This window comes from Leuciscus leuciscus (genome assembly GCF_965113295.1).
Source record: "Leuciscus leuciscus genome assembly, chromosome: 7".
NCBI classification, from domain to species: Eukaryota; Metazoa; Chordata; class Actinopteri; order Cypriniformes; family Leuciscidae; genus Leuciscus; species Leuciscus leuciscus.
The window spans coordinates 36,902,894-36,918,460 of NC_138731.1; the positions used below are offsets into that span (position 1 = coordinate 36,902,894).

The 15,567-nt window shown below is 36.1% G+C and overlaps 1 protein-coding gene and 2 long non-coding RNA genes across 4 annotated transcripts in view; all 3 read right to left on the minus strand.

Annotated features, from left to right (window-relative positions):
- Window positions 1–990: 990 nt before the first annotated feature.
- Window positions 991–15,567, minus strand: part of pms1 (PMS1 homolog 1, mismatch repair system component) — a 30,933-nt gene continuing 16,356 nt past the window's right edge. Inside the window, exons 10-13 of one of the 2 annotated variants that reach the window (XM_082174555.1) lie at window positions 8,132–8,611; window positions 7,783–7,913; window positions 1,556–1,716; window positions 991–1,298 (exon numbers count right to left, since the gene is read on the minus strand). In XM_082174555.1, coding sequence (XP_082030681.1) covers window positions 1,101–1,298; window positions 1,556–1,716; window positions 7,783–7,913; window positions 8,132–8,611 — 970 coding nt within the window. In that variant the 3' untranslated portion in view covers window positions 991–1,100. Of the gene's footprint in view, window positions 1,299–1,555; window positions 1,717–7,782; window positions 7,914–8,068; window positions 8,612–15,567 lie in introns of those variants that run through there. The other variant, XR_014207212.1, reaches the window with a different exon arrangement.
- On the minus strand, window positions 1,726–7,776 carry LOC309502266. Its single transcript, XR_014207215.1, has 3 exons — window positions 4,748–7,776; window positions 2,933–3,275; window positions 1,726–2,884 (listed from the first exon to the last, which is right to left on the minus strand). It is a non-coding gene; the product is annotated as an uncharacterized lncRNA (long non-coding RNA).
- LOC309502271 lies at window positions 11,353–15,035 on the minus strand. The gene is made up of 2 exons (XR_014207219.1): window positions 14,917–15,035; window positions 11,353–14,259 (listed from the first exon to the last, which is right to left on the minus strand). It is a non-coding gene; the product is annotated as an uncharacterized lncRNA (long non-coding RNA).

Sequence of the window (15,567 nt, forward strand, 5' to 3'; positions counted from 1 at the left end):
TAATTATAAAGGCCCTTTCACACCAACAGTGAAACTAATAAGCCTCAGGCTGAAGGAAATGCAAATTCACGCCTCTACAGTAGAGGGCGCCGCTCAAATAAACCTTTCAACTGTGCTGCTATTATGGATCACAGAAGAAGAAAATTCAACACACTTTCTTCAGCAATAAAAAAAATTAAAATAAATGAAACACAGATGTGATGTTTATCTAAAAAGTCATTTTTGCACAGTAGTACGATAGAACTGGATCATCGAAGGTCAGCAGCGAAGGCATTGGTTAATAAAGTGAGATTAAATACATAAAGGCCCGCTTTCACAGACAGAGCTTAGATTAAGCTAGGATTTAGTTCAATTAGGATATTTAAGTAGCTTTTATACACATGCATTAGAAAAAAAAAAACATAACTGGTATGTTTTAAGATATGTCGGTGCAAGTTGGTTTCAGTTAAAATAGCTCAATAATGCATTTTAGTCTGGGACTAGACTTAAGCCTTGTCTGTGAAACTGGGGGAAAGTATATTTGTGTAATTTAACATTAAATTTGCGAAATAATTAGGTTTGCATAATATTCTGATTTTAAATTTCACAGTTTTTATTTATTTTGAGGAATACTGAATCTGTTTTTGTGCAAGTGAGATGAGTGAATGCCGGCTCACATTTAGTCTAGAACTGCAATAACCATCATGTTAACACAGCGCACTCAACGTTTCTGCATCTTACTCCTGATTTCTCTCAACATGGGGACAGGAGAGGTGTCAGTCTATAAACGGGAAAACAAAGTAACTTGTGTTACTTATTTAAACAAAGTAACTCAGATATTTTGTTGCAAATTTAAAAGTAATGCATTACTAGTTACTTGGAAAAAAGTAATCTGATTACATAACTTGCATTACTTGTAAGCGTTACTCGAACACTGGGGTTATGCAAGATCTATGCACACTAATACATATGCATATTGATTATACCTCAAATCATGAATGAAAACATTAATTCATCAAGAAAAACATTTTTTATTCCAAATGACAACTTTCATAGCTCTATATGGTACACTAAATGTTAGTGTGGAACAATTTGGACTTATAATGAAGTCACTGAAATCTTTAGCAAGAACTAGACATGATTTGCAGAGCTTCCTGCTCGGTTTCAGGAATGGTAACAAGGTCGTGAAAAAATGGTCGTCCGTGAATGCAGACCTGACTTTCCTCTTCAAGTTCATGTTTCATTCGGTAAAGCGTGTTTGTAACATCAGCTCTGGAGAGGTTTAGAGGTAACTGTCTAGCTAGTCTCACAGCCTCACTCTGAAAGAAAAAGTGTGAGAAAGAGTTTATAAAGAAAGAAAAAATTGGTGTAGAACAAAATTTCTCTTAGAAATTGCTTGTAATTTCATAAATAAATGTGAAAATTTGAAGTAGAAAGACTGAAATTGTATTTTCTTGTAAACGTACTCCAATAATCTTCAAAAAGTATATTTTTACAGTGTAGTCTGTACTGTGATTTACCATAATGTGATGGTAAATGGGTCATTAAAAAGTATGTTCCAAGGAGCATCTCTCACCTCTAGGTAGTTTGAGACTTTGAGAGGTCTACATTGCTCCACGGTTTTTGCATCCCGGACCTTTATAGCCTGCAGAATTTCCCTCAGGTCTCCTATCCCGAAGAAAGGCATGCAGTCGGCCATGCCCGTCACTTCAACATGCCTCTCAGAAGGCGAGGAACCTTGCCAAGATAAGCAACAAGGAAGGATTAATAAACTCCAAGTACAACGTTCTCCAGGAAAAAATAATAAATAAATATTGTGATTTACACGCTGGTTGGAAACCAAGTCAGGCGGGCACCGCACCAAATTACGCTATTACCATATCTTAGTGGACTGGAAAGAAAAACCAAGGTGGAGGAGGTTTTCAACAGATGATTTAAAGATGATTGCTTTTCCCTAGACGCATCTCAATGAAGAGGTGAAATGTATGGAAAGGTCATCAAGAAAGCGCAGACTAAACATTTTCTCCTTCCCTATGCGCTTTAAACAGAGACGCAGTCATTTAAAATCTGACTTGATCTGACATGCTTACAAAATTATATTAAAACAGTACATACTGAATAGACAACCCAAAAGCTACGTTAATTAAGTGTCAATAAATGCATTTTTAACGTGACGGTAAATTTATGATCATGTCAGAACTTGATTCGTTCCATTGCAAATGCTAGATTATTATATTTTCTCTTAGTTATTTCACCATGGCACTGCTATGTGGAAGGGTTGTCATGGTAACAACATTTTTGTAGTCGGTACCCGTACAAGTACAATTTCGCAGTTCTCAGTATCAATTTCGGTACCAGAGCAAAAACTGTTGAATTAAGTACTTGTCCCGTTTTGTCTCGTCCATTGGTTATTACTGGCAATCATCAGAGTTTTCGATTCAATTACTAAAACTAAACATGTATTCAGACTGTGAATGGTAATAAATAGAAAAAAAGAGAAGAACCCTCCCTTTATAATCACCAAGGCTGTCAATCTCTAAAGCTCACTGAATTCTGCACTCTTGCGAAAACTGGCGTTATAATAAAAAAGCAGTAAAAAAAAAAAAAAACTGTACGATGAAACACTCATTTACATTGTTTTTACACTTTATTGGTTATAATGAAAGGATTCGCGAGTTGTAGCGAGTTGTACTATCACGAATGATAGTGTTTGAAAGCAGCGTCTATCAGCGGGTATTGAATATACCTGGAACTGCAGAACTGCTGGTACCATCAACTTATTTTCAGTTCCAACTGGTACCGGTACACTTGACAACCCTACTATGTTGTTGCTAGGTGGTTTCTTACTGGGCCATGTCAAATGAGCCCACCTTCACTTCGGTTTTATGTTAGTATTATTTATGTACTACCATAGAATTTATAAACATTTTGAATGAGCTTTTTTTATATTTACAAAATTTTATTTTAAAGTTTTAGTAACTTGTGCTTTGTTATAGTTTTAGTTTTTTAATGTTTCTATTTAACTTCAATTTATTTTTATTTCAGTTTAGTTTGAATCATTTTAGTACTTATTTTACTTAAATTTAGCTGACAAGGCAACATTTCTAATTTTCGTTTAAGTTTTTCATCTAATATTTACATTTTATTTCAGCTTTATTTCAATTAACTAAAATTATTTCTAATAGTTTTAGTTTTAGTTAACAATAAGCAACAACACTGCAAGTCTGTATGATATTCTGTTTAATTATCTGCCCGGTGTAAATCTGATGGTTTGCAAATATAATAGGAAACTTCTCCTCAACACAGGGCTCGAGACTAACGGCGTCCTATCGTCCTGGGGACGATAGAAAATGTGTTTAGGACGAACCGAAATATTCTCCAGGACGCCTACAGGACAAAAGACATTTTTGTATGCGTGTTCATTTATTACTAGCCTATTAGGGTAACTTACTTAGAAAATGGCAAAATTAACCGACCAAGCGCTGACTACAACGGAGCGTCTTCTCATGCTGTTACTATAGTTACTATCACTGGCCGGCTACTCACCCGGAGACTTGTTTCGCGGTACATCTATCACATGGCTTATTTTCACAGACAAAAACGAGACGATAACTAAATAAAACTAGTTTTGAATGACAAAAACCATGACGAAAATCTATTGACATTTTCGTCAACGAATAAAAACTAGACAAAAATGTTAGATAGTGACGATTTGGGAAGCGATCCAGTCAGAACTAATGTCCTGCGTTTGTGGTAGATGTGCACATTTGTACTGTAACGTGCTGATCTACCCAGCGGCACACGGGTTGACATGCGCTGAATCCTGCATGTCTCATAAAACGTTAAAAAACATACACGTCTGGGAGAATGAGTAGAGCAGACATATAGACCTGAATAAGAGTGACGACTTAAAAAAAGAGCTATATTCGGTACGGTTTTCTGTGCGCACACACCCGACCCGAAGCATGCAGCCATGCACAGAGACACCTATACAGCGCGCGAGTACTGAACTGAGCTCTTTCGTGTCTGAGTGGACAAATACACACAACATTATGTCGAAATGTCCGTTTTGGAGAGTATTCACGTAAACTATGTTGGTTATGTCTTAAACAGTTGTGAGTGTATCGGATGTGCATCAGTGCATTGGATCCGCATGTCATTGGACATGATCCGATGTCTTAAAGTGACAGTGGGTAATAAACCTAATGCGGTCTGTGTCCTCAATATTGATCAAGCAACAAAAGAAAAAGAGAAAAGCATCCACTGCTCGTTAATAGGTTTAATAATGATTCATTATATTTAATTCATACAAATAAATATGTCTGCTGCTTGAAAGAATAAAGAATGATGATATTTGAGATATGTAGTCACCAGTATTTATTTGTTATTTTTTAATCCAACCAACTCAAAAACATTTTGAGCTGTATGTATTTTTATCTTATTTTTCGTACATGTAAAAAAAAAAAAAAAAAGATTTGTTCTGCATGAATACAAAAAAGCATTTAACTCCTGTTATTTTTTATTAAATCTGTTTTTTACCTGTTTACAGATAACTACTTTGAATGGAGCTAAATAAATATAATAATATATATCATAAACCTTTTAATGGTGTTTTTATTGTATGTAACTAACAACTATAGATGATAATAACAAAGTACAGAAACAACATGTTTATTTTGGGACGGTTGACATTCACTTTAGGACGGTTCAAATCGTTTTTCAGGACGGTTCCAGGACGGAGGTGAAAAAAGTTAGTCTGGAGCCCTGCCTCAACAAGCTGAAGATTTTCAGGTATCATTCATATTGGTAGTACAAACTGTGCAGGGCGAGTTTATGCACCAAAGTTTATTACTTTTGGGTTTTGAAAGGGCTTGAAATCTGGTGCATGTTTTTGCCAAATCCCTTAAGTTGGCTCCAAAACTATTCCCTTTTGTAAAGGGCAATTTTCCACCACAGCACCACACTCTAGTGCAAATCCACCATGCTGGCAAAAGCTCAGGCAGCGAGCCAGCATCAACCACGATGACCCTTACCAACACAACACTTACAGGAACAGACTGAGTGGGAAGTCTTAAGTGCATTTCATAACAACAGGCAAAATAAGGTCAAATGAGGACTAGGATGGTGGCCTCCTTAGAGAGAGGACAACACTTCAGAATAAGTTGGTTCTAAACCTGAAAATGTTTTTGCATGACATGTATGAGAACTATATCAGTTATCTGCCAATTTGTCAGTGTCGAAAATGAGATATTTTATGGTTTCTGCTTGACTTCATATCCTAACTAACCCTATTCAAGGGTCATGCAGTTTAAAGGTTTCTAGGATTGTCAAAAGTTAGTTATATTCTACCACAGACCACTAACTGAATCTCTGATGCATATGATACACTTAACTGGAAACACTTCAGGATTTTCGAAGTTAGTTTTTTTCTTCTTCTTCTGATTGGTTGAATTCTACAGCAGGGCTTGACATTAACTCTTTGCTCACCAGCCACTGTGGCTAGTGGTTTTCCAAAGTTACTAGCCAGTCAGCATTTTCACTGGCCACAATTTTGACATTGATACCATGGGGAAAAACTGCCATATTAATATTATCTCATAATTTGGCAGCAGATATATTAGGCTGCTGTCACTTTAAGACTTGATGCACCGATCCATTATACTGTTACACATGCGTTAAACAGACGTGAATACTCGCCAAGACCAGCATTTTGACATTAGTTTGAGTGTATTTGACTGTTCAATCGCAATAAGCAGTGAAAATAACTCAATTTAGTACTGAGAGACGGCTTTATGTGCAATTCGCGCAATCCCACGCTGAAAAGCCCTGTAACATTAACTATATTCATCCGGAGCAAAAGAAACGAGTGAGTGAGGGGAGGCGGGTTTGTGTGTCAATTCACTGTTGGAGAGATGAGAGAGCGAGAAAGCGCAGCTGGTATCATGTATCTATTCTGCTGGAAAAGAGTATTGGAAGCATTTCAGATATTTCAGTATCGAAAAAAATCTTTATTTGCACTAATATACTTTTTACAATAAGTTTAAAACATTGTTTTCTAAAAGTGAGGTAATGAATATGCTTGATGAAACACATATTCCATACTTCATTGCCAGTCTGAGTATTGGTCACAGTGACACTAGACACTAGAAACCCCTCTAATAATCTAACAAGAGTTGTTTTTATAATATTGGAAAATAGAAGGCACCTAAAGAATGCACAAGAAAACATTTAAAGCAAACACATTCTTCACTAATCAGACACGCAATTCTGTCAGAAATAATTGACTGTAATCCTGTTATTTAAGCCGTTATATTTGACATTTCAAAACAATTTGTGAACTGTGGCATTAATGATGTCCAGTGGGTCCAACCTTTGTTAAATCAAATTGGACAATCCTAGAGACCTTTAAACAGCATGACCCTTGAATTAATAAAGGCACATTTTCTCAAGAGAAACCTGGCAAAGAAAAAAACACAAACCATGTGTAGAAGTATTTCTGAATCTCTCGCACTCCACAGCACATGATGAGCATGAGGAGAGAAGGAGGGCAGCGAATTCAAGCGAATGCACTTAACGACCATCTTAAAAAGCTGAGGCTGAGTCATACAGGAAGTGCACCGATCGCTTAGAATCAAGCCCTCTCTTTTTAAAACGATTTCATATTATACCTGTGCCCACACTGGGCTGTGTAGGGGAAAAAGAAGTGCTGACAAAGCACTTTCCACTTAAGCAATTTGTATAAACAATGACTTCATCACTTGGCACAGCAAGAATTAACGTCTCTAAGGTAATAGCATGGAAATTAAAAGTTATTAAAAACTACAAATTAAGCATTAGCATCATATACTGAAAGTTCATGAAAATCGCAAGTCATGAAAATGTCCAGGGATGCATGTAATGGAAAAGTGAAATACAGACAATTGTTTACAATTTGGTGACAGGCTCCAAAGCACCCAAATACGCTGTCTATATGAAGGCAGAGCATTAAGTCCAAATCATATCAAATCAAATAATTGTCTTGTATTGCGTCAAACAACATTATTTTACATGATTATGACTCTTTCGCTCCACTTATTTGATTGGCTGAGTGACGTAGGTTGACAGTCCTTTCATTTATTTGTTTGCAGTCTTCTAGACCAAAGTATGTGAGCGGTGTGGAGTGAAACAAGTGGGAAGTGAAGTATGTTTGTATATTTTGCCTGCTGGAAGCGGGTTGTTTTGAACGTCGGAGTGGAAGTCGGGCTACTATACACATACAGTATATACAAGCCAACATATACAGAGTGATATGATTTCATGACAGTGAATTAGATTTGCACAAATTGCTGAAATTACCATTTATATTACACAATATTTTTATTTAAAATTATTTACATCTTAAAATGGTCAAACAGTGTAAAATATATCAGGCTTAATAATCTATTAAATGGAAAATATATAAGATATTTTGATTGAAATAAGATTTTTTTAAATATATTTAGAAAAAAAAATTCTCCACACAAGCATCGACGGTCACCAAAAAAGTTTGGTTATCAATATTCTTCACAATATGTTATTTTGTGTTGAGAAGTAGTAGTAAATGATGACAGATTTTTGGGTGGTCTTTTTTGGTCTATACAGTGGAAGTCAAAGGTCACCAAAAGGGTTTGGATACCAACATTCTTCAAAAAAAAATGTATTTTGTGTTTAGCAGTATTAGAAGTAAATAAAGAATTTTCATTTTGAACTATGCCATTTAAAAATGAAAAAGTGTGAATTAAACTAATTCAACTGAACACACATACACATGTCTTTGAGCGTTACCTGGAATCATCCTAATCTCAAAACCATTCGCCACAAGCCTAGGATCAGTAAAGTAGATGTGTCCATTAAAGCAGGCACTGTCTTTCTCCATGTTCAGGAGAACATCCATGTATTCTGGCCCACCAAGCAACCTGGGAAAGGAAATGTATGTTAATAATATGCAAATATAAATATTAGAGATTCCATTAAGTATTCAGGATAGTGAGAATTAATACAGCTACTAATCGTACATTGTACTTCCTACAAAAACCATACATTTTTACTATTGTAGATTCATATTTTTTACATTTGAAGGTTTGCACACATCGAAAATGTCATCATTAGGTGAGAAAATGAGACTCAGGGCTACCCATCTGTCAGCGGTACAGGGGTCTGCTGGCTCACGGTTGGAAGTATATTATTCTTCAGAAGTCTTTTAAACAGCAAGGCCTCCTCCACTCGAAACGGGTTCAACAACATGAGCTTTCTGCCGCATAAAACGACCCAGGCACCGTGAGAAGCCAAGCGGTTTACAAGCCTGAGGCCCTGAGCACTTGAGCTGTTCTGGTAGGAGAGGAGGTTAAGACTCTGCTTGAGGGTTGCAATACTGAACGGGAGGGGTTTGGAGAGCTTGGCAAGGCTCCCCTTACTCGAGGGCTGAGAGGAGAAGAGTTTGTCCAGGGCCTGCTGGTTGGCGAGGGGGGCCTTGCGCTTCACGCCTTGAGCTTTGTTCAATGAAGACTCTGCGCTCATCTGCTTCTTGCCCTCTCCGCACTGGCCACCTCCCTCCGTTGCCCTCTTCCTTTGAAGGTTGTAGGCGTTCAGAGACTTTTCTGCCTTGCTTTCATACCTAAGATGGGATGTGATACAAGAACAAGTATTTTGTTACAGTCCAATTTTGTACATTTTGTATTTCCTTTGTGTAACTGTTCAAATGTGGTCAGAAGATACACTTATTGAGGACTGGCGACAGAAAAAGTAGCCGATCATCAATACCAGCAAACATTTTGGACTGAATGTATGTTTCTAATGATCTTAAAATGTGCTGAGTTAGACTTATGCTTAAATGCTTGAAGCACGGTTATTATAGTATGAAACTAATAAAAAACATTTTGTTGTAAAATAAACATTAACTGAAATCAAATAACACACACACACACACATATATATATATATATATATATATATATATATATATATATGTATATGTGTGTGTGTGTGTGTGTGTGTGTGTGTGTGTGTGTGTGTGTGTGTGTGTGTGTGTGTGTGTGTGTGTGTGTGTGTGTGTGTGTGTGTGTGTGTGTAAAAAAATCTTATTTACTTGAACTAGTTTCCAAGGCAACATTTTCATTTAATCTAACCTGAGGTACTAAAATAACTAAAACTGAACTAAAAATAAAAGCTATATATGCATATTTAAAAAACAAAAACATAAAATAAAATTACAAAAATACATAATAGAAATACTAAAACTTAAATTAAAATGAAAGCTGAAAATATGAAAATAAAAACTAATTCAAAATAATAATAAAAAATATAAGTGTCTCAATGATACTAAAATAAGACAGGCACACATTGTAGACAAATATAAAGTGTGAATTTCTTCACAAAATTAAAAAGTTCATGTTTTTTTTAGTTGCCCATTATGACGATCCGTAAAAAAAGATAATAAATATTTTTTAAATTATTAAAATAAAATAATTTCAACATCATTTAAAAAGTTTCCCAGAAAGCACCTAATGAAACAAACTGTGGCAAAAGTATAGAAGAAGTTAATTTATTTTTATTCATTTTTGGGGGGTTTCTTCCCATGCTTCTAGTTTTGTCATTAAATATTTTTTTATTATTTTACTATTTTATACTTTACTATTATACTAATATGTGCAGAATAGTAATAACAGAAATGAAAAAAAGACACATGGTTTGGAACACTTCGCTTTTTGGCCTATTAATTTGCAGGGTACGAACGAGTTGTAGCAAAGAGGTCAGAAGTTGTGTCTAATTAAATATCCTCAATTCACACAAGGAACCTTGATTTAATTTGCTCTAGTGATTCTAAGTGGGCTGTTGTAAATCACAGAGTAGAAAATGTGCAGAAACAGGCGAGATAAAAAACATCTGCTACCTGTGACCAGATGGGGGCCGGAGAGCGGCGAGGGAGGGGGGAGAGGGCCTGTAAAAACATGCAGCCCTGACCCTCCACTGGAAGTTTCTCGATGGGCTTGCCAATTAACAGCTGTGCCATTGCACGGAGCTCGCTACTGTACAAAGGACCGGGCACCATTTCAAACGCACTCTATGGTTTCGAAGCATAAAGCTCGGGTGCAAGAGAAAGATGCAAATCAACTTGCAAATGCTGATAAAAACCACACCAATCAAGATGAAGGCATGAAATGTGCTGAAGAGAAAAGCAGTAAGAGGCCAATGGGGGAGATAAATGATTCCATAATGGAACAGAAGGTTGAAGCTTGAGGGGATCCCCTGCCATGTACACTGAAATGGGTTCTTGACCTGAGGGCTTTTGGACTTTAGTTTGCTGTTTGAACACAGTGAAAATGTATAAACAGACTTTGTGGTTGAGATTTACGTATGAAAAAAAGAAGTCCTTAATAATGTTACAAAAGATGTGACTGGAGTAATGGCTGCTGAAAATGCAGCTTTGCCATCACAGGAATAAATGACATTTCAAAATGTATTCAACTAGAAAAACATTCTTTTAAATTGTAATAATATATATATATATTTTTTTTTTATCAAATAAATGCAGCCTTGGTAAGCAAGAGATGCTGTCAAATTGATTAATCGTAATAAATCGCATCTAACATAAAAGTTTTAGTATATATATATATATATATATATATATATATATATATATATATGTGTGTATATATAAAATCACACAGCAATGCATTGTACTGTATAAATTTACACAAATACACTTACAATTGCAACATGGTCAAATCACTGGGAATGGGATAACGCTTTGCACCTGCTGGCAGATGCTGTAACTACATCATTTTATAATAAGTAGTTAAGTTGAGGTCCCATTCTGTTTAATTAAATTTTTAAATCCTAATGCATTGCCCTGAACCACCATGTGTTTCCATCGAAAAGGCACAGATTTGTGAGCTATACAGAATAGAACTGAAACCGAGGAACCTTCAGATTCTAAGATTAAATGTAAAATTCGTAATGAATTTATGATGATTTTACAATTTGTGACTTAACATAATTATCTGTATTCATTTAGCAATAGGCTGTAATTTGGACAGAGCCGTGAACCTTGATTTGCTACATGGTAGTCAGTGTCACACGGCATTGGAAGGAGGGACTTTGTTTTCCCAGAAGAGAATGACTACATTTAGTGTAGGCTATATCAGCATAAAGTGAATTGTGTCAAGGATACTAGTATATATACATAAATGAGCCAAAACATATTGACTAAGATACAAAACTCTCATTGATTTCATGTGAGCGTCCAAATATGATAACCCCAAATTTCAACACAGACCTTCAGAGACAAAACGTAATAATAACAAATAATAATTCATTACCATTATTTAAATAGCTTTTTCTTTTTTCTTGGAGGCAGCCATATTACGCCAGAACGCCCACCACACACCAGCTTACTGGTGGAGAGGAGACAGAGTGATAGAGCCAATCAGTATATGGGGATGATTAGGAGGCCATGATGGACAGAGGCCAATGGGCAAACCCCTACTCTTTTTCGAAGGACATCCTGTGATTTTTAATGACCACAGAGAGTCAGGTCCTCGGTTTAACATAACATCCGAAGAACGGTGCTCTTTGACAGTATAGTGTCCCCATCACTATACTGGGGCATTACGACCCCCTGCTGGCCTCACTAACACCTCGTCCAGCAGCAACCCGGTTTTCCCAGGAGGTCTCTCATCCATGCACTGACCAGGCTCAACCCTGCTTAGCTTCAGAGGGCAACCAGTGTTGGGCTACAGGGTGATATGGCTGCTTGCCAAATTAAGACAATGCGCTAGGGTTATTATCGTTAACTAAAAACTAAAACCATACTAAACAAAATAAACGTTAAATGAAATTATATTTTTTAAGGCAATATTTCTAATTTTCATTTAGTTTAACAAACTAAAACTAAATTAATAAAAAATATATAGACATAAAAAATTTAAATTAAATGACGAAAACACAAAATTAGCGAAACTAACGTTTTACTATTGAAGCTTTAAAGAAATAAAAGTGAAAGCAGACAAGATAAAAATAAAAATATCAAAATATTAACACAAACTCAATGATACTAAAATAACACTATGTACATCAAGGAGCCGCCCACAATATCTCCACTGATAGGATGAATGTGAAAACAGCACAGAAACAGCAAATAAAGACGCCATCCTCTCTCTTGCCTTCTGAGATGGACCTCAGTGGACACTCGCTATACGTGATGATAGCCACTTAGGGAGCATGGTTTGCATTTTCAGCCTGGAATTCATAACGAGCATCAAACGCACATAAACCATGCAATAAGAAAGCAATGTTCCCTTGGTGTGGGCACTTTGGTATTAAACCAAGTTCATATAGAGTCGCTGGATCAGCGCCAGCCATTTTATTGCTGCATCAGACCACTGCAACCAAAATATAACAAGCATGGTACTCCCTCCCGCAAACATCCATGTCAACAATCTCTGACCCCCTTAGCTCAGCATGCCCATATGTGATGCACCTATGTTACATGAATCCATGTAAATATGATTCTCAGAAGTGTATGCTACCGTACAGTATGTCTGCAGGAAAACAAGCTTGCTATTTCACATTTAAGACAGCAGTAATATGCAACAGGATTCAGATGTCTTTTTCCATGTTACATAAGTGCCTCTAGCAATGCTGAAATACACTTTCCATTCATTTAATTATGCTGACTTGGCATGCTGTGATTTAGACAATTTTTTGAGAGGGGATAACCCTTTTAGTTTAAACCGATAACCCTGATGTATTCCTAATCTAAGGTTTGAAAAATTACAATTAAAAATGTGATTTTTGTGGCTTTAAATTGATTAGCTTTGAGGCCATACAAATGTAAGCTAGTGTGCTTTACAAAAATCACTTTTAACAGAGATACACAAATTTATAATATTTCTCTCCTACCAGAACAAAAAATCTTGACGACTCGTCTTTCACAACAGATTTTTGTCAATTAAATGCTCGAATTAGAATGTGCCTCCAATATAGTTCCGATAGTTTGGGGTCTGTAAGGTTTTTTTCCCCTCTGAATAAAGAAACGAATACCTTTATTCAGAAAGGATGCATTAAATTTATCAAAAGATGCAATAAAGACATTTATTATGTAACAAAAAGATTGTTCTTTTTGTTCAAAGAATCCTGAATAAAATGTATCACTTCAGTATTACTCAGATGTCTAGTTTTAAATATAATTATTTTGAAGTGATGGAGCTTTTTGTAACGTTATCTAGCATAAGTGACAAATCCCGCTTGACATTTGTACAAGCAACTGTATACAGGCCACCAGGGCACCATACAGACTTTATCAAAGAATTTGTTGATTTTCTATCAGAGTTAGTACTGGCTGCAGATAAAGTCCCTATTATTGGCGATTTTAAAGGGGTGGTATAATGCCCATTTCACAAGATGTAAATTAAGTCTTTGATGTCCCCAGAGTGTGTATGTGAAGTTTTAGCTCAAAATACCCCACAGATATTTTTATATAGCATGTTAAAATTGTCACTTTTTGAGGGTGAGCAAAAACACACCGTTTTGTGTCTGTTCCTTTAAATGCAAATGAGCTGCTGCTCACGCACAGAGGGTGGAGCTTCAAGAGCTTGCACTCACACGGACATGCACTGAAAATTTCTAAAACTTTTAGCCTTTTATGTTCAAACCGGATTCAGACAATGATGGAGAGACTCAAGAAGAAGTGACAACATGTAGAATGCAACAGGAAATTTCTGAATGGTTAGTTGATGAATTTATGTAGCTTGTGTAGTTATCTTCTAGTCATTGATTAGCATATTCTGTCTTGATAATCTATAAATCGTGTTCTGGGGGCGGGGTTTATGTAAATTCTAGGCTTGGTGATGTCACTAACCCTGGAGTAATGTTGTGTAGTCCCTACCAGCCGTTTGTTGTAGTCCTTAAAAAGCAATTTCTTTAAAAGCAAATATCTCCCTTTGCTTTGAACTTTGAGCATTGTAACTTTGCAGATGTTGTTTATGCTCAAACAGCAATATTACACACTAAATAAAGTTAAAAAGTGAAATCATAATCAAACACCCCTTTAATATCCATGTAGATAATGAAAAAAACGCATTGGGATTGGCATTTAAAGACATTCTGAACTCTATTGGAGTTAGACAACACGTGTCAGGACCCACTCATTGTAGTAATCATACTTTAGATCTAATATTGTCACATGGAATCAATGTTGATGCCGTAAAAATTCTGCAGCAGAGCGATGACATCTCAGATCATTATCTAGTCACATGTATAGAGCTGGTAAGTCCCGCCCCCTCCGCTAACCCCACTGGACCTCTAGGTTGAAAAATCGTCAATGCAAGTGAATGTGAGAAAATTATTATTTTCTGGTCCCGTTTGAATTTTGTCATGAATGTGAACATATGTTGTCTGTATATTTTTTATAAAAATTTTCGTGTGAAGAACGCTACAATTTAGCGGGTAGTAGTTTGATACGGTTAGACTTTGTGTGAGAGCACTTTGTGGACTACAACTCTTCGCTGCATCAGACTGGAATCTGAAGAAAGAACAGCCCATTTTGTTTGAATGGTGACATTTGGGTACAAAACACACAGGCATCTCGATCTGTCTCCATAGATTATCGCAGCATTAGCACCGTGATTTGACAAGTGGAGGGAAAATGTGTTATGGGGTGACGTCACATAGGCGACATGTAGTCTTTCTCGTTATGTCTTTTCCACAACTGCTAGCCAAAGAATCATACAATATACTGTCAAACTCATAACATGAAAAATTATATAAAAAAATTCACAGACAACATATGTTCACATTCATGGCACAATTCAAACGGGACCAGAAAATTATTATTTTCTCACATTCACTTGCATTGACGATTTTTCAACCTAGAGGTCCACTTGGGGTTTTACGGATGGGCGGGACTTACCAGCTCTATACTTCATTTAGCCAAGGTTGCTAAGCCGACTCGGTGTTACAAATATGGTAAATATGGTAACCATCAATTCTAACACTAAAGATTGCTTTATAAATAATCGTTCAAAGCCGTTGTAAATTACTCAACAAACATACACCTGTGACCGCGTCCACATTAAATTAGTATTACTGTGCAACTGCCGTTTGTGATTCTTTGTTGCTGCATGTGTTGCTTGGCAACCTCATTGGAACTACATTGCTGAGGAATAATGTGTTACAACGTTATATTTTTTGTTGCTGGTGTTTATTTTATGAATAAAAATAAATATTAAAAGGAATATTTTTATGGAGTAATCGTTTTATAAAAGCAATAAGCCCCTTGAAGCCGTGTTTTACAGTGAATTTATGTGTTTTTAGTTCTTTAATGAGCTTCTTCACTTACAAGATTGATAATATTAGAGATAAAATTTTAACCATGCAACCATCTACTACAGTATCGCATCAGACAGTGCACTGTAGTCTCCTTGAGGAAAAATTCTATTTATTCATTGCTATAAGAGAGGAAGAATTGTCTAAACTCGATTAATCATCTAAATCATCAACATGTATGTTAGACCCCACACCGACTAAGCTATTGAAAGAGATGCTTCCAGAGGTCAAAGATCCTCTTCTTAA